The sequence below is a fragment of the Watersipora subatra genome, chromosome 1, assembly GCF_963576615.1.
Source record: "Watersipora subatra chromosome 1, tzWatSuba1.1, whole genome shotgun sequence".
In the NCBI taxonomy this organism is placed as follows: domain Eukaryota; kingdom Metazoa; phylum Bryozoa; class Gymnolaemata; order Cheilostomatida; family Watersiporidae; genus Watersipora; species Watersipora subatra.
In genome coordinates, this window is record NC_088708.1 from 32,891,321 (window position 1) to 32,918,290 (window position 26,970).

The window sequence follows — 26,970 nt, forward strand, 5'->3', positions numbered from 1 at the left end:
ATGAGATTCAGCTACATTTGGAATGTAGAAGACTCAGAGGAAACTGCAGCAGCCAGTCACATTTAACATACTAATAGACATACAATTTGAAATGTTAATCATAGTACGTAAAGGTGAATCACAGCTACTCTAAACCTGTGTGATAACTTTGTTGCTCTAATTATGATTTATTTGTTGTGAGATCATAACACCTTGACATGCTCTAAAATTTGCTTTTGTGTCTGGTATGGATTGCCGATTGAGAATAACTGATTTTAGAGTGTGTGTATACATTTCTCTTTTGACCGTAAAACTGCAACATAAAATGTGCATATTGAGTGTAGATACATAGTATGTACAACAAATTCAGCATCACATCAAACCCCAACAAGAAACAGAATCATGCATTATTCACACAACAGATGAAGCCTATACCTCTTTTCATCTGCCCATACAAATGAGCAAAAGTGTAGATTTAGTTCTTATTAACAGCGTAGTATGAGCTTCGAGAGGAAGGAGTGTTTCTTTGATGAAATCTGCCTTTGTGCTCTCTACAAGGGCAGTGATGTGGGCCTTTTTATGACAGGTTTGAAATAAATCCTTTCGCTTTTGTGGTTAAACAAAGGTGATTAGCAGACAAGGAGGGATTACTGCATACTAGCCAAGTAAGCCAACTAACATTTTTATTATTTAATATTTGGAGTTTTGCTACACACCTCTCAATCACGCTCTTTAGAGTTAGAGTCAATTCTTTGTTTACAAGGTGTGTAGGGATGTTCATGAATGATCTCTCTCGTACTGAGCATAATAAACTACCTTGAAGACAAGGAGCTATAACCATACACTTGTATGTATATTTTAATTTTACTTGGTGAAGTAGGTTTCATTTTCAATGAGTATTTATGTAATACAGTCAGACATGGATAACTCAACCTTAAAGGGATCAGTTGAACATGTTTGAATTATTAGCACATTTAAGTTATTCGAGCACTGTCCTCAGTCCTTGTCCTCAGTGCATGCATTTACTAGTAGATAGATACTTGTATGTGCAAACAAACTACATGTATATAAAATATACAAACAATTATCTATAAAATATACAAACAATTATCTTACAAGATAGACAAATACAGCAAAGCATGCTTTACATCTGATCGGTTGTCACATCTAACATACTTATCAAGTGTGGTCTGTGACGAGGTACTTTGTTGAGAAAGTTCAACAGTGTAACTGAGCAGATGTAAACTGTATAGACGTTACTGTAGTCCTTGCACTCTCTAGTATCTATAAAACAACTGAGAACATCTAAAGTGTTGCTTCCCTCAGTCACTGTAGGTGGGTCAGGCTCAATAATCTCAGCCTCACCTTCTCTATTAGGAGTAACATGAACTCTCCAAATCTTAGTGTGACATTGATGATTCCTTAGTCTTGACACCGAAGTCTGGGCCCGAGGTAATTCGGAGGAATTGTCCTACACCTGACTAAACTCTGCCACCCAGTTTCACTTTGTTTTCCACACCTCCACTTTATGAATGACTAGCCGAATATTCGGCGTTGCATGGATATTAAAAATCAGCTTATAAACAGTGGCAGGTAATGTAGTTGTCTGTCACTTGCCATCAACTTGGCACATTGCCAATGACTAATTTGAGTACGCTACTATCCGCATTGCTAAACTTACTAGTAAGAGCCATGAGACCTAGCTTTAGTGACGTTGTGTAACGCAGAGTGCTATGCGTATTTCAACTGACAAAATGACTCATTTCACCGAATGAGTTCATTGCATCTTGTGTAGTTTAATTAGTAAAATTATTGCCACGAAGCGAAAAATTCAGCACGAAGCGAATATTTCATTCCTAGATTTTAATAGCTATAGCTGGACACACCGAACGACAGACTTTGAGATTTATATATATATAGATTATGGACTTTTTGTCGCTTTGCCCATTATACGTCTCCAGCCTAATTTTGAAGTTTCGAGTCAATTAACGATTAGTTCTTGAGATATTGACAAAATTTCGACATCACCGTTGGATTTCTTTTTCAAAAGTAAGAGACTTATATATAGTCCCATACGCAAAAATAACGATTATAAAACATGCTTGATAGTAAGCAATCTACTATATAAACGGCAATCGTTGTCTGTGTATCTGTGTATGTATGCATGTATGTATGTGTGTGTCTGCCTTATAGAGTATCGTACTTTTCGGGCTATTAGCCACTACCTTTTTCTGACAGTTTTTTAGCCATGCGGCTTATATAAAGGTGCATTAATGGGAATCTTTGGTTAGTGCGCTTCTATACATAATCTGATCATCGTTTTACACAAAAATCACGTGATCTCTGGCTAGCGCGCCGCTTTACAGTGCCCAACGGCACTGTTCTGTTTTAAACAGCAAAGTTGCTGCCGCGGTAAAAAGCACTGTCCTGAGTTCTGCGGCCTATACAAAGGTGCCTATACAGCTATACAAATGTACTACTCATTAAATAAAATAAATTAATGAGTAGTAATTTACATGCAATTAATATTTACTGCCAACATGTACCGAGAAGGTCACGTAAACGTTTGTTTCTTGCGGTCACTGGAAAAAACGCAGTTCTCACCTACTAAATTTCCACATCAAAAAGGTAAGTACTTCTTATTCAATGTTGTATTGTCTATGAATTGCCACACTTCCAATTAATAACCCTTGCAGTTGCGTCCATGTACAAATTTAGCTATCGGTTTACTGCCAGCCATTTTGCCGATATTGCTCATATGTATACAATAGTTTTTCAAGTTGAAACTCCATCTAGAATGTTTGTTTTGGTTATATATTTCATTTTGCCAACATGTTAACAAGCACTGCTATGCAAAATATTCATTTTATCTATACGTTGTGCATTTTAATTATCTGTGTACTCACAAAAATCTGAATCGGCTATAATGTCATCAACACAAGTAATTGTTTTCTAACTCAGTGGCATTTTCAAAACTTACACAAACAATGGTTGTTTTTAAGTTGGAAATTCTCAAACAAAGATTTAAAATTAAATTTTAGGCTAATTTTATAGAGAAATCTTTGGACAACACTGTCACTACTATAAAAGTCTTAAAGATCGTTGGTTATGTTATCAACGAATAATAAAATTCAGTTACTAGCAATTGCTGGGAAAGTCGCAAAAGATTGTCTACGGCGGTCGACCATAAAAAACACATAAATGAGTCTCTTCAGTGAAAGGGTTGGAAACGTTGGATTTGCCATTGTTTGTGATAGTAAACATGTTCATTTCCTTCCGCAGCTGAGTTACTTTTAATTTTTTTCTAGCTACTAGTACTACAGCTACTACAGAGCTTGCATGGGTACTGCTACTGCGTTTTACCTACTAAACTTCTACATCGAAAGGGTTAGTAGGCCTACGTCTTATTCAATGTTGTATTGCCTATGAATTGCCACACCTCCACTACTTAAAAACGTTGGATTTGCAACTGTTCGTGATAGTAAGCATGTTCATTTCCTTCCGCAGCTGAGTTACCTTTACTTTTTTCCTAGCTATGAGTGCTACAGCTACTATAAAACTTGCACGGGTACTGCTACTACGTTTTACCTACTAAATTTCTACATTGAAAAGGTTAGTACTTATTCAATGTTGTATTGTCTATGAATTGTCACACCTCCACTACTTAAAAACGTAGGATTTGCCACTGTTCGTGATAGTAAGCATGTTCATTTCCTTCCGCAGCTGAGTTACTTTTACTTTTTTCCAGCTACGAGTACTACAGAACTACAGCTACTGCAGAACTTGCACGGGTACTGCTACTGTGTTTTACCTACTAAACTTCTACATTGAAAAGGTTAGTACTTCTTATTCAATGTTGTATTGTCTATGAATTGCCACACATCCACTACTTAAAACGTTGGATTTGCAACTGTTCGTGATAGTAAGCATGTTCATTTCCTTCCGCAGCTGAGTTACTTTTAGTTTTTTTCAGCTACGAGTACTAGAGAACTAAAGCTACTACAGAACTTGCACGGGCACTCCGAGCGTTGCGATAGGCGACAGTGAGAAGAAAGCGAGCAGCGTATATTACAAAAAAGCACACCATCTTATTCACTTTTTGAAACGCTTGAAGCAGTACAATGCCTCCCAAAAAGCCTACTGCCCAAACAAAAGAACAGATTGATTCCCGTAGAGAAAGAGACGGAATTAGCAAAGCAACAGCTAGAAGTGCAGAAACTGCAGAGCAAACACAGCTACGCCTACAACAAAACAGAATAGCACTGCTAGAAGAGCAGAAACCCCTGAACAAACACAGGTACATCGAGAGCAGGCCAGAATAGATGCTGCAGCTGCTAGAAGTGCAGAGACTGCTGAGCCGACCCAGCAGCGACTCAAACGGCTCAGAGCAGCCGCTACATCGGCCAGACGTGCAGAAACCTCCGAGCAGATGCAGCAGCGACAAGAACATGATGCACTAGCTACAACAGCTGCGCTCGACGAGCTGAATTTTCAGAGCAGATGAAATGGCGTCAACAGCAAGATGCACTAACTACAGCAGCTGCTACCAGGCGCCGTGTATGGGCAGAAAACTTCGCACCTGACTATAGTCCTGCAACACAGTATAGGGCTGAATTTTTCTATGGGACGAATGTCCAAAAATTAACACAAAAAAATTATTAACACAACCGCATTATTGCTGCACAGTTTGTATATACCATGTCAAAACAGGCTATAGACGAAGAACTGGTGAGTCATGATTAGTGTTTTAAGCATGTAGAAGTCTCAATTCAATAAATGCTGGCGATAGCTTAGCAGTGCAATAGCAAAATATTTTCTAGAATTTCCTAAAATATAGAAAACTTTTTAATACTGCCAGTTTGAAGAACTTCAAAGCCTAGCAATGTCAATTTCATTATCAGTTCTTTGTACAAAATTAGGACATTTCCGATTTGAGTGGTTCAAGACTGATGCATTGTAGACCAGCTGTAAAACACATTGCATATTTCCATTGGTCTCTCCAACATTATTGACATGTACGACTGCATATGTGTATGCAGTCTGATTAGCACAAAAATTTCAGTAGATTGCATATTTTGAGTTGTTTTACAGTATGAAAGACAACTCTCAATAAAACTATTGCTTTACGTAAATCTGTTCCCGAACACGGGTAATGCAGCTAGTACACATATATACAAGCATTATATATAGATTGGTGTAGAAAATAGCATGTGAGACATTCATAACAGTAAATAATACATACCGTTATGTACAGAATATAACACATATGGGCATACATCACAGTGACATATACATACATATGTACAGAATCTATATATATAAATCAAACGTTTGTCGTCGTCGTTCAGTGTCTGTCCAGCTACAGCGACCAAAATCTAGCCATGAAAAATCGGTATCGCAAAAGAGTTGATCTCGGAACCTCTCATTCACAAGGCAACAAACTAACCCGTTATAGCTACGTGAGATGCAATGGATTCATTGGGCAATATGAGTCATTATCTGGGTTGAAATATGCATAGCAGCTCTGCGTTACCCGCAATGTCACCAAAGCTTGCTCTCACGGTTCTTTTTAGTAAGTTTAGCAATACATATACATACTATCTTACTCAAATTAGTCAATGGCAACTATATTATCTGTCATTGTTTGTAAGCGGTTTTAAATACTCGTGCAACGCCGGGTATTTGGCTAGTATATCATGCATGAAGCATTCATAACAGTGATGATATGATGATATATATTGCATTACTTTGCAAGATGCGTAATTATACATGGAATATAGCAGATACAAGATATCGGTGATAGTTGGTGTTCTAAAAAGTATTGGCAAATTTTATTTAAAAACATACGAATGACATAAACAAGATAATATATAGTTATTGGGAAACGCTCAGTGATAGCGGAAACTGTACACTTTAAACAGCTGGATGTTGGTTTACTTTTCGGTAATCTTCAAACAACAACAACAAAAATATATCAGAAAAATGTCAGCCGGCATGTTGCCTAACTCTGCTATTTTTCTTACAGAATGGATATGGTCTTTTGAAAACGCATCCAAACAAACATCCAAACAAACACATTCATACAAACCAAGATGCATCAAGCAGGAGTTTTAGGACTAAGATTGCAAAGGCAAAACAACTACTAAACTTGAAGAAATGCACTAACTAGGCTAATTTCAAACAGGTGAACCATGTTAGAGTGTTTTGGCACTTTTCACCAAATTGAAAAAGGTTGCAATTTGATTTGGACAAAACGCTCTTAATACGCTTAATTCAGTGAAATAAGATGCTTTTTTGAAGTATTTTGTTACAATCCATTTATATTCATCAAAGTGTCAAATTCCACTAAATTGGTGTCACCCATGTGTAGTTGTACCAGTTCCCCTTTTATTCTGTGTTATTTGTGAAAAGGCATTAGTAAAATTTCAAGTATCATTTTAAAACCTACTAAAAAGATTTTACATTTTTGCTTATCTCAATTCCTTTAGAATTTTGGTAGTTATTAAAAGTTTTTCTATTGCACTTAAAAAATTATTCGAGAAAACTATTTCATATGTCCTTCAATGGATGGCAGAGAAGAATATTTTTCATTTAACTTGATGATGTCATCTCAGGTGATGTTGAACACTAATCTTTGCCAAACCGGACCTATGGTAGCAGAATAATGGTCAGCAGCATGAATAATTGTAATGATCTTATATATTCCACCACAATATCTGTAAAATGCTACTCAATAATATAAACTTTGGAAAACTAGTTATCTCGGACATGAGCAGCAAACTCTCTATTAGTTTGTCATTTAGTTCCCTCTATGAAATGCATTTATTCCTTTTCCTATTCCTTTCTCTATTTCTATTCATCTCTCTATATCTATTTCTCTCTCTCTATATCTATTCCTCTCTATATTTCTATTCCTCGCTGTATATCTATTCCTTTCTCTAACTCTATTCCTCTCTTTATATCTATTCCTCTGTCTATATCTATCCCTTTCTTTATATCTGCTCCTCTCTATATCTATTCCTCGCTGTATATCTATTTCTTTCTCTATCTCTATTCCTCTATCTATATTTATTCCTCTCTCTATCTCTATTCCTCGCTCTATATCTATTCCTTTCTCTATATCTATTCCTTTCTCTATCTCTATTCCTCTCTTTATATCTATTCCTCTGTCTATATCTATTCCTTTCTCTATATCTATTCCTCTCTATATCTATTCCTCGCTGTATATCTATTTCTTTCTCTATCTCTATTCCTCTATCTATATCTATTCCTCTCTCTATCTCTATTCCTCGCTCTATATCTATTCCTCTCTCTATATCTATTCTTCTCTCCATATCTATTTCTCTCTATATCTATTCTCTTCTCTATGTTTATTCCTATCTCTATATTTTTTTTTATCTACATCTGTTTTACTCTATATATCTACCATGTGCTCTGTATCTAGTAAGCATCAGAGTGACGATTTTTGATGGTATGGTTATGTTCTTTTTATAAAGCACAGCCTCGCGTGCAAATCACATCTACATGTATATACAGATATATAACATTTATGACGGTAAAATTATGACACCATTCTTCATCTACATTACATGACACTACAAACATCTTCAAACATTACATATACATGTACATGTATGTTTGTAGTTAGGATGTCTATTCATTCACACTTGCGTAAAGCTGTTTGAATAACTAATTTAGCAATTTGATGCTAAGTGATCACAACTCCAGTTTTTCGATGAAATAGTTTTAACATTTCAGGATATTATACATTGCACATAAAACAACCAATGAAGTTAAGTAAAAACTCTTTGAAGCAAAACCATATGTAATAATGCATATAATATGTTAGCAGGATGGTGGTACCCAGATATTTTTTACGTTCTTTGTATTCCTTCCTTATAATCGTTTTTTGCTAGACCTAAATGGTCAGTGAAAAGACAGTGAATTGTTAACCGAGTCAGACTAATGATTGCATATCTCTTCTGATGCAGTTGAAATGACTGCTTTAGACAAGTAGTGATTGCATGCAATAACTATCTAGTTTGACGTGATGAGGAGGCATCTCTTATTATGTCTACAGGCTCACAGGTCTAAGGTTCTGATGTTGTTATTAAGCGTTGCAAATCAGATGTTTCCGTAGTTTTGCCGGAATCTATGTTGTTTGTTTAGAATCTACATTCGTTTAGTTATTAGAAAATCTCCAATATTCATGATGGCCGCCGTGGCCTCTTCCTTGTCAGCATTCCCTTTATGCGTACCAATTAATAAAGTTTTAGATGTCCTACAAACCGTAGCGTGACGAACCGCACTTTTTAGCAGCAATCCATGCTTTCCATCATTTATAACTACATCATAGTGTGTTCCACAGATCATTAGCGATTTATATCTAGGAGAAAGTGGTGTTGCCAAAGCTTCCACCATATTAGCAGCTTCGCCCTCATGAAGCAAAATCGCATCATCTTCATCACTTCGGGCAAGCACTCGTCCCCTCATATTATATATGACGAATGACTCCATCAGCTCAGTGCCCATCACCATTTCCACATAATCAGCCCACTCCGTTATATCAGTCAGTCGATCGTGCAAAAGTGCGCACGGCATCGCAACTTAAGTCCTAAAACATCAGTAGCCTCGTGATAAGAACTCAGAAATCTTTTTTATTCAATACTTCACCTTATAATCAATATGCAAAGTTTTTTTAACGAATCCCATGTTAACTTGAGAGAACAGGGCAAGTTATTTCATTTGTATTATCTTACAACAAAGTACAAACAATAAGAGGTTTTAGTTGTCACTGCAGTTTCCAAAATTGTAACTTCACTGATATCTGTGCTTATAGTTTTCATTGGATTGTTTTTATCAGCAGGTGTCACTATTCTATAATCAACAGTTGCTCATTCTCTACATTGATACTTTAAAAAATAGATTTAACTTCATCTCGTGGCACGTTCTTAGTTTTCAGCGTGTCAAATAGAGAAAGAAGCGCGATACTAACAAAACAGGCCAATCATAAAGGTAATGAGGTGAGCCTAATGAGGTGAGCCAAATGAGCGCCTTGCTTACTGTTTAATCTTTCCATTGTTCATAAGAAAGAAAACTTCCACAGTTTGAAAAACAAATGGAAAAGTCAAGAATAATAAGCAAAATTGCAAGCTAAGAGAATTAAGGAAGAATTCAATATTCGAGCTAAAAATTCAATTGAAATGTCTATTGAAACACCAACAGAATTAAATAAAAACTAACTATAGGTAATTTGCTTCAAAGAAATATATGTAAGAAAATATGTCTGTTAAAATGGCCATAGGCTCAAAAGAAAACTCTAATAGATATATATATATTATGTAGTTATTATGTGTATATATAATAACACATATATATATAATATACATAATATATATATAATACATATATATATGTATTGCTATGTAGTAAACTACGCCAAGATGGATTAACAAAAACTCTGCACAAAAATATATTGGGAGAGACACTAAAACTTGCCTGTATGAAAGAGCATGCAATCAAACTCACAAAAGTGTATCATATAGGTAAAGCAAACTCTAATGGTTTTAGGAAATAATAAGAACAACATTGAAGAAAGAACTCGCAGAGACAATAATTAATGCTCTTACTGATTAACCGAACACCCTATGACAAAAGATTAACTCGCTCAGCCATAGCGCATGACTGGTGAAGTCTGTCATTAAAAGTAAATATTACGCCCACGTTCGATTAAGATTGTGTTAAATTTACTAAATATTAAATATTTGTTAGATATTTAATGATATACGGATAATTGTATTGTGATACAAACAACATCTGATAGGATCATTCTGCTAATTTTAGAGCCCGACTCATAGAAAGAATCAATCTTTTCTATATGGTAGCTAGTAGCGGGTACTTACAAATAGCACTCAATTGCTACCGTCTACCAGCTTTGCTGCTACAGAAATAGTAAGGTTAACATAATACAGAGGTTACTTACCTATTTGCAATAAATACTTTCATCAACTGGCGTCTTTGTGAGCACTGAAATGTTGTGATAGATTGGATCAATAAAGCTCCCCTCAACATCAATGCTTATGAACAAATGAATAGTACATTATTGATGAGTTCAATAAATATCATGCATTAGTCGTATCTACCATAGCTAGCACCTAATGAGTGAATGAGCCTTGTCTTGTCAGGCGTATGAAAAAAAAACCGCCATGGGAACCGTTGTAGTCATAGCAAACAAATATGAATGACGTGGTACTGCACTACACCAAATATGAATGACGTGGTACTGCACTACACCAAATATGAATGACGTGGTACTGCACTACACCAAATATGAATGACGTGGTACTGCACTACACCAAGTATGAATGACGTGGTACTGCACTACACCAAGTATGAATGACGTGGTACTGCACTACACCAAATATGAATGACGTGGTACTGCACTACACCAAATATGAATGACGTGGTACTGCACTACACTAAATATGAATGACGTGGTACTGCACTACACCAAATATGAATGACGTGGTACTGCACTACACCAAGTATGAATGACGTAGTACTGCACTACACCAAGCTGACTGTTTGAAGTTTTAGAGATTTAATGTAAATTTAGAGCCAGCAGAAGGCTCTTCTCCAATTCCATTGCTGGTTACACGTGTATGAAGCTGATCTAGGAGAGAGAAGGTAGCTGTCTTCTACTGTTGTAGGTTACACGTGTATCAAGCTGATCTAGGAGAGGGTGGCTCTCTTTTACTGTTGTAGGTTACACGTGTATGAAGCTGATCTAGGAGAGGGTGGCTCTCTTTTACTGTTGTAGTTTACATGTGTATAGAACTGATCTAGGAGAGGGTGGCTCTCTTTGACTGTTGTAGGTTACATGTGTATAGAACTGATCTAGGAGAGGGTGGCTCTCTTTTACTGTTGTAGGTTACATGTGTATAGAACTGATCTAGGAGAGGGTGGCTCTCTTTTACTGTTGTAGGTTACAGGTGTATAGAACTGATCTAGGAGAGGGTGGCTCTCTTTTACTGTTGTAGGTTACACACGTATGGAACTGATTTAGGAGAGGGTGTACACGTACGGAGCTGAACAAGATGCAGACTAGAAAACATATTTGCCACGTGACCATGTTTAATTTTTTGTATTTAAGTGTGTAGCAATATCGATATGATTGACATTGAGAAAATCAGAAAGGCAAATGATGAACATCTCACGTATATACGAGTCATGGTTTCTGTTAGAAGTGTCCATATTGACTGATGTAAGTTTATTAGAAATAAAATTGAGCAGTTTAATGAGAATGCAACATTGATTACACGATGCTGTTTAATTATTCGTAGACTAAAAGCTGTAGGATAAAGTAAAAATAATAATTCAGACAAAATGTAAAAAAGTGTTGCTTATGATATAATATGTTATATAAAAATACTCTTTGACCCAATGCCTATTTGACACAATGCCTATTTGACACAATGCCTATTTGACACAATGCCTATTTGACACAATGCCTATTTGACAGTGTTTATTTGTGAAAAAAAAGTATTGGCACCAATGAACTATAATAAGATACAGAACGGTAGCCTAGTCGTGCACAAGAGAGGAATCGGCTGCATTATGCAAGCATGAAGACTAGAGAAAGGCTACTCGATACCGAAGGTGCTCGTCTCAGAGATGGCAAGCATAAGCTTTTCTTGCATAGTCTCTCTAGAGGTGTACGTAGGTAAATCCAATCTATTGAAGCATGTGTGAGCTCTATAAAATACACCGACAATTGGCCTTATCAACTGTGTTGATGGCATCATTGAAACACATTTGATCACCTTGTTGTAGAAACAATGAAAAGAGTGAGCAGAACATAATTAGATAACTTTAAAATGAAAAGGCCAAGAATGAGTAGTTGGTTTCCATTCACTAAATGGAAAACCACAGGAGCTGCTGAAATTTGATTAACCAGTAAGTTGTGAGTCAACACAAACAATTACTGTTGTAAACTGACACTAAAACTGATTGTTGTAAGGTAAGACTAGAGTGAGTAGATGTTTATGTGTATATAACCATACAACTGATTGTTGGAAGGTAAGACTAGAGTGAGTAGATGTTTATGTATATATAACCATAAAATTGATTGTTGTAAGGTAAGACTAGAGTGAGTAGATGTTTATGTATATATAACCATAAAACTGATTGTTGTAAGGTAAGACTAGAGTGAGTAGATGTTTATGTATATATAACCATAAAACTGATTGTTGTAAGGTAAGACTAGAGTGAGTAGATGTTTATGTTTGTTTGTTTATTTTCATCTATAATATAACCACAAAAAATAACATGAAGAGTGTTTCTAACAGTATAAAAAGACAAGAGAAATAGAAAAAAATGTCACTCCAGGGAAGGTGATGATGAGGTCCCTGTGCGCAATAGCAAGGCTAATCAAGGCGCGGAACCTGAAAGTAGAGTCAGCAGAAGTATGTCTAGTTGGTTTAGTCGTCTGGTTGTCTGAGGTAGCGCTTCAGTTCATTTTTGAAAGAATTAGCATTTACAATTTTACGCAGTGTAACCGGTAGTAGATTCCATAGCAATGACTCCTGATAATCCAAACAACATTGACCAGCTTTTGATTTAAACAATGGTATTTTTAGGTTTATGTGTGTTTGACGAGTAGTTAAATGTGTTATCGTCCTGTTATTGTTTGTTTCGTAAAATGTGTTGTGTGCTTATATCAGTACTTTGTATTTGTATAACTTTTTAATAGTTAAAATTCTATTTAGGTTGAATAGCGGATTAGCTGAAAAGTCATAAGCTTTCTTGTTAATTATTGTGAGTAAACGGTTTTGAAAAACTTTAATTTTGTTTAAGTAGCAGTCTGGAGCATTTCCCCATGCCTCAACACAATACGAGAGTTTGGAATTGATGAAGGAATTGTACAGAATTAGCAAAACATCCTTAGAGAGGTACTGAGACAATCGAAAAAACAACCCAGCATAAGGTCTAAAGTCTTTTAACGGTTTGGATATATGGTTGCTCCAATTCAGCTGAGGGTCAATAAGTACTCCCAAAAATTTTATATTGTCAGATTTATTTATTGCATGACCATTAATTAGTAGGGATTGTTCATTAAAGTGGTACGAGTTCTGTGGATTTTTTAATAAAATGTAGCAAGTTTTGTTGAAATTAATTGTTAGTTTATTTTGGTTGCACCAACTCTGAAGGATTTTTAGGTCTTCATTTATCGAATGCATTTGCTTGTGAAGGTCTTTGGATTCAAAAAAAAGATTAGTATCATCTGCATACAATATTGGTGAAAATACTTTTAATTGACATGCTAAGTCATTAATATATATTAGGAACAAAGTTGAACCCAATACAGATCCTTGAGAAACACCACATTTTATAGTTTGTGGTGTTGAAAGGGTAGTATTTATTTTTGTTCTTTGACTCCGATCTTTTAAGTAGTTTTCTATCCATTTAATAGCTGTTAATTTGAAACCAATAGACTTCAATTTTAATAACAATATATCATGGTCAATGGTATCAAATGCTTTGCTGAAATCTATAAATATACCAAGAACACAATTTCCCTTGTTAAAAGCTTGGAATGTTTTGTTTGTAAAGGAAATAATTGCATCTCTTGTTCCAATACCTTTTCTAAAACCAAATTGATTAAAGTCTAGAATGTTATTGCGTTCAAGATAGTCCATGATTTGGAAATTTATAAGTTTTTCTGTGATTTTGCTAAATATCGGAAGAACTGAGATAGGCCTATAATTTTCACATTTATTTATGTTTCCTTTTGTATACAGAGGGTTAATTCTTGCAATTTTCATACCATCTGGAATAATTTGTGTAGTTATGCTTTTGTTTATGATGCGGGAGAGTATACAGCTTAAAGAATTAGCATTGCGTTTAATAACTTTGCTTGTAATACCATCTAAGCCAGCAGCTTTCTTTTCGCTTAAAGAATTTATTGTGTCTATAATTTTTTGGCTGGTAACTGGATGTAATTCAAAGCTTGGATTGTAATCGGGTAGTCTGTAGCTCAAAATTTCAGTTGGAAGCTTTTTTGCTAGTGAGGGTCCAACGTTAGTAAAATATGTATTTAGTTCATTAGCTATTTCTATATCTGAACATATTAAATTGGAAGCGTTAGAAATAGCTTCAAGTTGGGTTGGCACTCTGCAAATTTTGATGTTGATTTGTTCAATATTTGTGTGTTAATTACTTTCCAAGTTTCTGAAGCATTGGAGCAATTGTTAAAACTGTCCTTGAAATAAGAAAATTTTGCATTCTTCAACTCGGTTGACAGTTGATTCTTGAATTTGTTGTATTTAAGTTTTAATTTCGTATTAAGAGGAGACTTAGATAACTGGCAGTAAATATTGTATTTCTTTTTAATTTTATTCAGCAAAGCATTGGTCAGCCAAGGTTTGGTATATTTGAATCTCTTGTTCCCGAAGGACCCAGACCTCTCAAGAGTGGATTTTGCTATTAGATTTTGAAGTGTTTTAATAAAAAGGGTGTAATTTGTGTTGAGACATTCAGAAATAAAAATATTATCCCAATTTGTATTTGTTATATATTGTGCTAATCTATTGTAATGAATATATTGTTTATTTGATATTTATTTATAATATATATTCTTTATGTATATATAACCATAAAACTGATTGTTGTAAGGTAAGACTAGAGTGAGTAGATGTTTATGTATATATAACCATAAAACTGATTGTTGGAAGTAAAACTAGAGCGAGTAGTTGTTTATGTATATATAACCATAAAATTGATTGTTGTAAGGTAAGATTGGAGTGAGTAGATGTTTATGTATATATAACCATAAAACTGATTGTTGTAAGGTAAGATTGGAGTGAGTAGATGTTTATGTATATATAACCATACAACTGATTGTTGGAAGGTAAGACTAGAGTGAGTAGATGTTTATGTATATATAACCATAAAACTGATTGTTGTAAGGTAAGATTAGAGTGAGTAGATGTTTATGTATATATAACCATAAAATTGATTGTTGTAAGGTAAGATTGGAGTGAGTAGATGTTTATGTATATATAACCATAAAACTGATTGTTGGAAGGTAAGATTGGAGTGAGTAGATGTTTATGTATATATAACCATAAAACTGATTGTTGGAAGGTAAGACTAGAGTGAGTAGATGTTTATGTATATATATAACCATAAAACTGATTGTTGGAAGGTAAGATTGGAGTGAGTAGATGTTTATGTATATATAACCATAAAACTGATTGTTGTAAGGTAAGATTGGAGTGAGTAGATGTTTATGTATATATAACCATACAACCGATTGTTGGAAGGTAAGATTGGAGTGAGTAGATGTTTATGTATATATAACCATAAAACTGATTGTTGGAAGGTAAGATTGGAGTGAGTAGATGTTTATGTATATATAACCATAAAACTGATTGTTGGAAGGTAAGACTTGAGTGAGTAGATGTTTATGTATATATATAACCATAAAACTGATTGTTGGAAGGTAAGACTAGAGTACATGTTTATGTATATATAACCATAAAACTGATTGTTGTAAGGTAAGATTGGAGTGAGTAGATGTTTATGTATATATAACCATACAACTGATTGTTGTAAGGTAAGACTAGAGTGAGTAGATGTTTATGTATATATAACCATACAACTGATTGTTGTAAGGTAAGACTAGAGTGAGTACATGTTTATGTATATATAACCATACAACTGATTGTTGTAAGGTAAGACTAGAGTGAGTACATGTTTATGTATATATAACCATACAACTGATTGTTGGAAGGTAAGATTGGAGTGAGTAGATGTTTATGTATATATAACCATAAAACTGATTGTTGGAAGGTAAGATTGGAGTGAGTAGATGTTTATGTATATATAACCATAAAACTGATTGTTGGAAGGTAAGACTAGAGTGAGTAGATGTTTATGTATATATATAACCATAAAACTGATTGTTGGAAGGTAAGACTAGAGTACATGTTTATGTATATATAACCATAAAACTGATTGTTGTAAGGTAAGATTGGAGTGAGTAGATGTTTATGTATATATAACCATAAAACTGATTGTTGGAAGGTAAGATTGGAGTGAGTAGATGTTTATGTATATATAACCATAAAATTGATTGTTGGAAGGTAAGATTGGAGTGAGTAGATGTTTATGTATATATAACCATACAACTGATTGTTGGAAGGTAAGATTGGAGTGAGTAGATGTTTATGTATATATAACCATAAAACTGATTGTTGGAAGGTAAGATTGGAGTGAGTAGATGTTTATGTATATATAACCATAAAATTGATTGTTGGAAGGTAAGATTGGAGTGAGTAGATGTTTATGTATATATAACCATAAAACGGATTGTTAGAAGGTAAGACTAATGGTGGTAACCATAACGATGAAGAAACAACAACTATGCTACTGAAAGTGAAAGATTGACCTTGGTAAACTGTCAGGCGTACCCCACTTCTCAATAGTGAACTTTCTAGGTCCATTGCTTCCTCTAAGCGCTGAGAAACCCTCAAAGGGAATACTCGATGTTCCAGTGACAAACTAAAAAAACTCGTGTACATATACAGGCATTCAAAAAGATGACATAAGCGAAGTTCACACTATGCCTTCGAGAAGCTGTCTTCAGATACACCCAAACAGAGGTTTTACGAACCCCTAGAGTAAGAGCTAACCGAGAAAAGTTCAAAGCGAAGCATGGATAATTGATGTTGGAAAATTACTACGTTAAGGCAAAAACAAGCGAAGATTTTGATTGTACACTTAATCTGATTACTGGTAGTAATATTTTTCTGCAGATAATAAAGGAAGTAAATACCTGCAGAAGACGAAGTCGCTTCTCATTATCAAATCGTTCAATGACTTGCCAAAACCAGTCAACCAATGGGTGCGTGTCATAATAACCTAGAACAATCCAAGCATATATTACTACATTAATCAAATGCATGTCAAACAACTTCACCTTGTGCTCTAGGGTAAAACATGCAAAAGGTACAGAAAGTCGAGAGAGGTGCCAGCAACACAACTTTAAACTGTTGTTCATGTTAACTTAGACAAATTTACTAAGAATAAAACACTAAAATAAATTGTATAGCTGAGAAGGGTCGTCTGTAACATAACCTGTGTAGGGAGTTGACTGAACAAAGCCCTATTTTGTTTGTCCCAACTTCATAGAATGACATGTATCATTGCACAAGTTGACCTAGTCCTGCTCCACTAGCCCACATTTTGAAGATGGTTAGTGCTAGGTAAAGTTTGGAGGTAAAACCTAAACAAATGCCAGTACACATACCTGATCTATAATCTGTATTGTTTCTCCAGTCGACTATGTCTATTTCAGCTGTTCCAGCAATAACCAACTCGAGGTCTTTGGCATCAAATATGCTGACAAGCTTTGGTTCTATCACCTGTACATGAGACACACACATGAGACATACACACGATACATACACACGATACATACACACGATACATACACACAATACAACTCGAAAATATCGAACAGCATGAAACGTGTGTGTGTCATATTTCGTATTGTACATGATACAGGCCTACAGTGATAATTAAACTAGCTCAAAACCAATAGGTAAGAGAAGACAACAGATAAGCCAGACTATAAGATCTTTTCGTTAATCACTTGCTTGAATTGCTGAATCATTTTACAAGCAGTTTGACATTTAGTCATTTTAGTTACTCAAGCGCATAAGCATGTTCGCATTCCCTATTAAAGATGTGATTGCATCAAAAAAGTCAATCAAATTATATTAAGACCAATAAAAGCTAAAACATCAGCTACAATATTATGTTGTTTTTGTCTTTGTAGACTAACCCTGTCCAGAGATATAAGCATATAAGATCATTTTTAAACTCGACGACCTAATTACCGTAGACTGGCAGAATCATAGTCGATACTCAAATGTTTACACAGCATTTAGAGGAAACTAATATGACAAATTTTTAATTTCCCTTATTTGAGGCGTTTGAGACATTTATAATAATGTATCTGTAGCTTGATTAAAAATTTTATTCTCGCAATCATGAGTAAATACAAAATAAAATATATGCCAATAGAGCCGCGTGAGACTAGACTTTTATTGCAATAGCCGATGTGAATACAAGAGATTTTTTCACTAACAGACTGTTTCACTATATACATCATTTTGGGCAAGTCTGGGAACATCTTTTTTTACGAGCCTTTTTACCGCGATTAATTTTTGCCTATTTCAATCTTCAAACGGCTTGACAAACAGATCGCCTAATACAACAAACAACATAACAACTGATAAAAAAATCAATACTTTCTGTTAGAATCGACTAAAATTTGACGCAATCACATCTTTAACATCCATGTTCACATTTCACGCAAAGCTTTTAGCTTGTTACTATTTTAACTTATACCTACCTCATGGAAACCCTTCAACAGGTGCTCCTTTTGTTCGTTGACTCCCCTGTCAATGCGCCAGGAGACCATCTTGTCTATGTATTCTTTTTTGTTCCTGTTTGTAACTGGGATATTCATTCCATTTGGTTTCAGCTCTCTTTCTGTCACCTGTAATTCACACAGAATGCACACTGTTTTACAAGAGTACAGTTCAAGTTAAAACTCAACAATTAAAGCTAACTAATACAATTTCATATAATAGATTGATCACTTCTATTACTATGGAGCCAAGGCTAATAAAGAAGATCTTTTATCAGTTGCCCTCAATTTTACCATCCATAGTCTTACCATTGCCTAAACCTGATCACATCCAAGGGTGACTAAACCTGATCACATCCAAGGTTGACTAAACCTGATCCCATCCAAGGGTGCCTAAACCTGATCACATCCAAGGGTGACTAAACCTGCTCACATCCAAGGGTGACTAAACCTGCTCACATCCAAGGTTGACTAAACCTGCTCCCATCCAAGAGTGACTAAACCTGATCACATCCAAGAGTGTCTAAACCTGCTCACATCCAAAGGTGACTAAACCTGCTCACATCCAAGAGTGACTAAACCTACTCACATCCAAGGTTGACTAAACCTGCTGCCATCCAAGGGTGACTAAACCTGATCACATCTAAGGTTGACTAAACCTGATCACATCCAAGGTTGACTAAACCTGCTCACATCCAAGGGTGCCTAAACCTGCTCACATCCAAGAGTGACTAAACCTGATCACATCCAAGGGTGACTAAACCTGCTCACATCCAAGGGTGACTAAACCTGATCCCATCCAAGGGTGACTAAACCTGCTCACATCCAAGAGTGACTAAACCTGATCACATCCAAGGGTGACTAAACCTGATCACATCCAAGAGTGACTAAACCTGCTCACATCCAAGGGTGACTAAACCTGCTCACATCCAAGGGCGACTAAACCTGATCACATCCAAGAGTGACTAAACCTGCTCACATCCAAGAGTGACTAAACCTGCTCACATCCAAGGTTGACTAAACTTGATCACATCCAAGAGTGACTAAACCTGCTCACATCCAAGGTTGACTAAACCTGATCACATTCAAGGGTGACTAAACCTGATCACATCCAAGAGCGACTAAACCTGCTCACATCCAAGGGTGACTAAACCTGCTCACATCCAAGGGTGACTAAACCTGATCACATCCAAGAGTGACTAAACCTGATCACATCCAAGAGTGACTAAACCTGCTCACATCCAAGAGTGACTAAACCTGATCACATCCAAGGGTGACTAAACCTGATCACATCCAAGGGTGTCTAAACCTGCTCACATCAAGGGTGTCTAAACCTGATCCCATCCAAGGGTGTCTAAACCTGATCACATCCAAGAGTGACTAAACCTGCTCACATCCAAGAGTGACTAAACCTGCTCACATCCAAGAGTGACTAAACCTGCTCACATCCAAGAGTGACTAAACCTACTCACATCCAAGGTTGACTAAACCTGATCACATCCAAGAGTGACTAAACCTGCTCACATCCAAGGTTAACTAAACCTGATCACATCCAAGAGTGACTAAACCTGCTCACATCCAAGGTTGACTAAACCTGATCACATCCAAGAGTGACTAAACCTGATCACATTCAAGGTTGACTAAACCTGCTCACATCCAAGAGTGACTGAACCTGCTCACATCCAAGAGTGACTAAACCTGATCACATCCAAGAGTGTCTAAACCTGCTCACATCCAAGGGTGTCTAAACCTGATCCCATCCAAGGGTGTCTAAACCTGCTCACATCCAAGGGTGTCTAAACCTGATCACATCCAAGGGTGTCTAAACCTGATCACATTCAAGGGTGCCTAAAGCGCAGGCTTTGAAGCAGTATACAGTAGACACTACTTATACCTCCTTTAACGTTAATCCCGCTTAACATAAAGAATTTATATAAAGATTTTGTTTCGTATTATGAAAAATTCCACATAATATAAAGCGTCAACTTAGTGCAAGTTCTCAAAATTGATTTGAATAACAAGAATTTCACAATTAGCCTTAGAACCTTAGAAATATAGTTTTTGTCTCTCTGGGAGAAAAAAAGATGTATATATAAAATGACTCTATTATATACATATATACTAGCACCCTGGCATGTTAGTGTGCTGTGAGGAATCGTCAGGTGTGTCAATAAAGTGCAGAGAACAAGTAGCAGCTCAATTATTCAGAAACACGTCAAGGTGGTCGACTGGCACAGATGTTGGTGCAGATGTTATAGTGTCTAACAAGCTGAATGCTACGAGTTGAATTCTTGTTAAAAGTAATCTTTTATCCTAACCTTCAACCCTGGCTTCTGATGGACGGACAGACACCACTCTTATTATAGTAAAGATATATTTTTTGTTTTACTTTATTCTACACAAACATTTTTTTAGCAGCATAGACCTTTCTGTGTAGAAAAAAGTAAAACAAATAAATTTAAATTGACATTGAAGTTGTATGCTCCCCTTACGGACTGCTGACTGTCTAACGAAGGTGATTCAAAGCTGTTTTCTTAATTATCTTTTCAGCAATCAAAAATTATATAAATCTATTTAAAATACTATAGAATTTAAATAATTAAAGATGTTGTTGTTGTTTAATTATAAAACACCCACATTTGTTACATATGACCATTTGCATCATTTCTTGCCATAAGGACCCAACAAAATTGGTTTTCAAACAGTTTCTGTAAGAATCCAATCTGAATGACACTCCAGTATGTTAACCAAGTGCGAGAAGCTTGCCTGAGAAAGTGTCTTACATTCAAACCCAAACTCCTAAAATTATGTATTCACAGAAACACATTAGCACAAGATGAAGAGTCGTTTGGTTTTCTCCAAATCTCGGTTAAGATAGAAAAAACTATTTTTAATTTGATGGATAAAAATGAAAAAACATTGGAGAGATACTTGCGCCATTTACCATATAGATACCCTAAATGACCTAGCAAAGGATAAAATGAATGGGCAGCTAATTTCCCTAGCACATACTTGACCAAATACTTCTTCATCAACTGAAAATGTTAAGTCAAGTCCTGCTTCTGAAATATCATTGTCCTTTATCCACAACAGACTTCTGTGAAATTCTGCATCCAATGACTCCAAATCGCTAAGAACACAGGGTCTACAAGCATGAGAACCCTCAGTTACATACCACTATGGCAGTAGATAAAAAGAGAAAACAGGAAATGAGACAGCAGGCATGAATAGCCAGGAAAGCGAAGGAGTACGACTATAAAGATTTACTCACTCACGAAGAAGCATCTTATAAAATGGTCTAGTGAAGAAAGAGTCCATTAGATACTGATGCACGATACACAGTCCAATCATCCTGCCTGCGAATCGGAACCTGAGCACAGCACACATTATTATAATTTGTGCCAACAAGAAACCGCAACACTGTAAAATGTTTATGAACCCATAGCCCATAATTAGAGTTACTTTTGCTTCTCAGGGGCAACTAAGCTGGTGATATCTAGGTAATGATAGAGAATGAAAGGGGCTATCGAACAGCAATTAGGTAGATTGTGCAGTATCGGGCGATAGCCTGCTAATAGGTTATTGCATCTTAAGCTGATGATCTGTTACGTGTTGGTCAGTCTACTTATGCCCAACTCATTGTTTAATCCATCCATTAATTGGCAAATAATTTTAAGCCAAGAATACACCTGTTATACAGTTTAGGCATTCTGAAGTTGATGACTATGCGAAGGTCTGACCTATTATTCAGCAGCGAAGGCCTGACCTACCATTCAGCAGCATTGTCGACAAAGGTAGACATAGAGCTGATCTGAACTGTATATGTGTCATTGGCTGAATACTCAAAAAGACCGTAGTATGGGTTGAAGAGCTCACGGGAGAGGAGGAAGAAGAACTCTCTTGCGGGTCCACCATAGTCCAACCTGGACAACACACAACACGAACCAATCAATTACAAATTTTATCTAGAGTATGCATGATATGCATGAATGTGCTCAAGCTCCGTGAAGAATGATAAGTAGAATGATAGGCACATTACTATGCTTCATATGAAATCTAAAGTCTAATTTTTGATCAAATTTATGGATTTTCAAGTAGCCTTCTTCGGTTTACTCAAAGTTACTAAGTTGTAAATAAGAACGCCAGTAAACAAAATCATCTACAGACTACATAACATCGACCAACTACATAACATCGACCAACTACATAACATCGACCAACTACATAACATCGATCAACTACATAACATCGACCAACTACATAACATCGACCAACTACATAACATCTACAGACTACATAACATCTACAGACTACATAAGATCTACAGACTACATAACGTCTACAGACTACATAAGATCTACAGACTACATAACATCTACAGACTACATAACATCTACAGACTACATAACATCTACAGACTACATAAGATCTACAGACTACATAATATCTACAGACTACATAAGATCTACAGACTACATAACATCTACAGACTACATAACATCTACAGACTACATAACATCGACCAACTACATAACATCGACCAACTACATAACATCGACCAACTACATAACATCGACCAACTACATAACCTCGACCAAATACATAACATCGACCAACTACATGTACCAGCATAGAGCATAGCTCATTAAAGAATCACAAGAAGAAATTATGGAGCAGCCAAAAGCAACCATTTATATAAACTAATTCTCTCATCAGCCTTTAGCCAATAGAAACACAACTATACTATCCCGACTGGCCACTGATGGCCACCCAGAGTTACAACTGTTGTTGGTAGGTACAAAGATAAAGAGAATTGCGGAGTCTAATGATACAGCTTCAGTATGTTCTACAAGACTGCATCTGAAACTATTAACCAGTTAGTCATTGGAAACATTACTAGCCTGAAAAAATCAACTGAAAAAGACTGACACATGTAATGTTGCAAGTAGAACGACTAAACTAAAGCAGAATCAAAGTTGTTACTACTTATGACGACAAAAACTTAAGGTTTCATTTAAAGCCACAAATGGTGAGAGTAAATAATAGTTTGTATTGATGACCAATGCTTCATTATGTATGCAGAAGATAGTGTGACGGAGGCACAGATTCAAGAACTTGCGGAATATAACGGTGTCAGACTCGAAAACGTGACTTAAGGTAATCTGCCAAATAGGCTAACCGTTTCAACTCCACAAGCTCAAACTCAATTTCCATTTGGCAAAGCATAAGCGCTAGGGAGAACAAATATATACAGGCTACTGTAAATTTCAGTTTCATACAATTCCGCATCTAATTAAAAAACCCTTGGTCCATTTTATTGAAGTCATATCTGTATATAAATATATAGACAATTTGAGGGAATACATGCCACCAATATGTTCAAAGGCATATCTGTATATAAATAATATAGACAATTTGAGGGAATACATGCCACCAATATGTTCAAAGGCATATCTGTATATAAATAATATAGACAATTTGAGGGAATACATGCCACCAATATGTTCAAAGGCATATCTGTATATACATAATATAGACAATTTGAGGGAATACATGCCACCAATATGTTCAAAGGCATATCTGTATATAAATAATAAAGACAATTTGAGGGAATACATGCCACCAATATGTTCAAAGGCATAGATGTATATAACAGTAGTTATGCATATGTGATGAGACGACTGCCACCTGTGCCCAGCTGCATCTACTTTATATATATTAATCTCAGTGTTTGTCAGTTCTTCGTTTAGCTATAGCAATAAAGTTTAGGGAATGAACAATCTGCCGCGCAGTGGATTTGAACTCAGAACCTCCAGGTCTACAGGCAAACATTCTATCTAGTAAGCCACACAGATATTTGCGATACAATGGAATAACTGTACACATAGTTATTACACCTGCCATTTATTGATGGCTACTGGTTAATATACCTACTCGTTACGCTTGAACAAATTTACTGCCAAAAAATTTTTACTAGAGAAAAATACCTGCTCAGGCTTTCTCAAAATGCTATAAATACATGTCTATATAGCATAAACTTAATAAACTTATGGCACAAATACAAATAAACAAACACTTTTATTTAAAAGTTAGATGGTAAATAAATGTTGATTTTTTGTGCATAGGTTTTTTGTTACTCATGCAACGACGGGTATATATATAAACATGTATAGTACCGTTATTGCATGAGTAATAAATATTAATAATAAAAGTAATAATACATACCCAGCATAAATATATATATCTTATATCTATAAATTTCAAAATTTGTCTGTGTGTACTTCGGTATGTCCTTCGGTATGTCAGGCTATAGCTATTAAAATCTTGTAATTAAAATCTCGGACACGGCTGGATTTGAACTCACGAAGATTGCAACAACAGGTTTATGATCCAATTGTCTACCAAGGCTCTTACGATTCATAGCTCTTACTATATACTGTATAGACCCTTTTCCTGATTTTACATGCTAAATGATGTATTAATTGAAACTCTATTAACTCTATGAAACACGATGCTTTTTCATGTTTTCGCGAACTTTCATTTCTGGTTTTTCGTAAGATTCAATTGCTAAATCATTGAAGGCCAATACTTTTCACGCAAACAATTGTATTATCTCGAGTAGGAATAGCCTCTACATTCTCTCTCCATTCGGTCCAGCAAAGACAGTTTGATATCTCATTTTTACATTTGTACCGGTATCGAGAGGTAGCAGTATTGTTGTATTCAAAGTTTTGACGGATAGCTTCTGCTGGAACAGTAACCTTTTTATACACACACACACACTTCTATGCTCGAATTGTTATTGTTAATTCTACATATTCAGAATTTTTATTTTGTTTTCTCAGTTCGTATTAATTGTGTCATTACCAAATCATCTTTTATTGTAATCGTAGGAAAACAGACTTAATTTAGCTATTACTTGCTAATTATTTCAGTTACATTTCAACACTTTTATAGTTATTTTATTTCTTAATTTATTTGACCTGCACAAATTTTTTTCTTCATGATAGGAAATTTGAAAGTTAGAATGATAACTGTTGTTATATGTTAAATAAAAATAAATTTTTTGTGCGAAGACTTTTATTACCCGGGTATTCAGTAGTATATACAGTCAAACATGGATAACTCGTACTTCACGGGACCGAGGGGAAGTGTTCGAATTATCAGAGCATTCAAGTTATCAGAGCACTGTCACAAGTCCATGTATTTACTTATTTATTAGTAGATACATGTACATATACAAACTATAATATAAATCAAAAGCACAAATGGCTTGTTTCAAATTAAATGCTTCTAATGTAAAGTTTAAAACGTTTTTATTAAAAAGTATAGAGATTTTTCTATCACTTGAGATTGGTTTGTTGTTTGAGGTGATGTTATGCCAAGACGTTTTTTAGATTGACATTGGCGAAACTTGATCGTTGTTGAAATGCTCAAAAGAAAAGACATCTTTTTCTTTTGAGCGTTTTACCCACGATCAATTTTGCCAATTTTTCTTGAAGTTTATGCAAAGATTACCTCACTTTACCTCACTTCCGAAGGGCGATCGCTAAGCGGATGTTTGGTATAAATCAAATTTCACCAAACCTTTAGAAAAGTCGTTGACAAAAATATTTTGCCGATGGTGGTAATAACGACGCTTATGAATTACGAAAAGTTGAGGTTTACCTCTATGGCTTGGAATAAAGTGATTTTCTAAAGCGATAACAACCGTTTCGGTAGCCGTTGGGAAAAAACAGTTCGAGTTAACAGTGTTGAGTTTGAGTTATTTATAGCAATTTATCATTATGTGGGAACGGACCAAAGAAACCGTTCGAATTAACCATGTGTTTGAGCTATCCATGGGCGAGTTATCCATGTTTGACTGTATATAAATCTCAGTGTTTTTTGTCTGTCATCTGTGTGTCCAGTTACAGTTATTAAAATCTAGAAAGAAAAAATGCGGTTTGCACTGGATTTAAACTCGAAACCTCCAGGTCTGCAGGCAGGCGTGCTAAACCACTAGGCCAAATGGCTACATTGCTATGTAATAGAATAATTGTGGTCATATTCATTACAGCGGTTAAAATACACCCACTTAAAGCATAACGTAACGTTTAAACATAACAACTACAAGCTGGCTTCACGGCTCTTATTCTAGTAAAGATTTATCCAAGCTCAAGTTACTAGCTTAAGTTACCCAAATTAGCCAATTTTTAATGGCAATTTGCCTAATTGCCAATGGTAACTGCATTACCTGCCAATGTTTATAAACTGTCTTTTATTACCCGTGCAACGCCGGGTATTCCTAGTGGACATATATAAGAAAGGCAATGTAATGGGATAATTGAGATGCTTCACACAGAGGCAGAGGATTTTTAAAAATGACTTACACTTACTAGTGATACAGTATCACCAAGGAATTACCAAGACTGGCACCAATTACTTGCTAGAGACACTCACACAACCTTGATTGTAGGCTGAGTGTTGACACTTCGCTACCACCGGCTCTGAAGGAGCCAGCTAGAGCAGTGCTTATGAAGGGAGTATATTTTGTTTGCAACAAGAGCCCA

General features: G+C 35.6%; 2 protein-coding genes across 3 annotated transcripts in view; one reads left to right on the forward strand and one right to left on the reverse strand.

The window, feature by feature from the left end:
• Nucleotides 1-11,068, forward strand: part of LOC137400682 (vacuolar fusion protein CCZ1 homolog) — a 49,676-nt gene extending 38,608 nt beyond the window's left edge. The window contains exon 13 of the mRNA XM_068087022.1: nt 11,019-11,068. Within this exon, the coding sequence (XP_067943123.1) occupies nt 11,019-11,044 (26 nt within the window). The 3' untranslated portion in view covers nt 11,045-11,068. The remainder of the gene's footprint in view (nt 1-11,018) is intronic.
• Nucleotides 11,069-11,116: 48 nt separating this feature from the next.
• The window catches only part of LOC137410540 (E3 ubiquitin-protein ligase HECW2-like), a 39,419-nt gene continuing 23,565 nt past the window's right edge, over nt 11,117-26,970 (reverse strand). Inside the window, exons 16-24 of one of the 2 annotated variants that reach the window (XM_068095971.1) lie at nt 22,189-22,341; nt 21,690-21,788; nt 21,431-21,563; nt 18,401-18,547; nt 17,291-17,405; nt 16,817-16,902; nt 16,430-16,542; nt 11,474-11,733; nt 11,117-11,425 (exon numbers count right to left, since the gene is read on the reverse strand). In XM_068095971.1, the coding sequence (XP_067952072.1) occupies nt 11,622-11,733; nt 16,430-16,542; nt 16,817-16,902; nt 17,291-17,405; nt 18,401-18,547; nt 21,431-21,563; nt 21,690-21,788; nt 22,189-22,341 (958 nt within the window). In that variant the 3' untranslated portion in view covers nt 11,117-11,425; nt 11,474-11,621. The remainder of the gene's footprint in view (nt 11,426-11,473; nt 11,734-16,429; nt 16,543-16,816; nt 16,903-17,290; nt 17,406-18,400; nt 18,548-21,430; nt 21,564-21,689; nt 21,789-22,188; nt 22,342-26,970) is intronic. The other variant, XM_068095972.1, reaches the window with a different exon arrangement.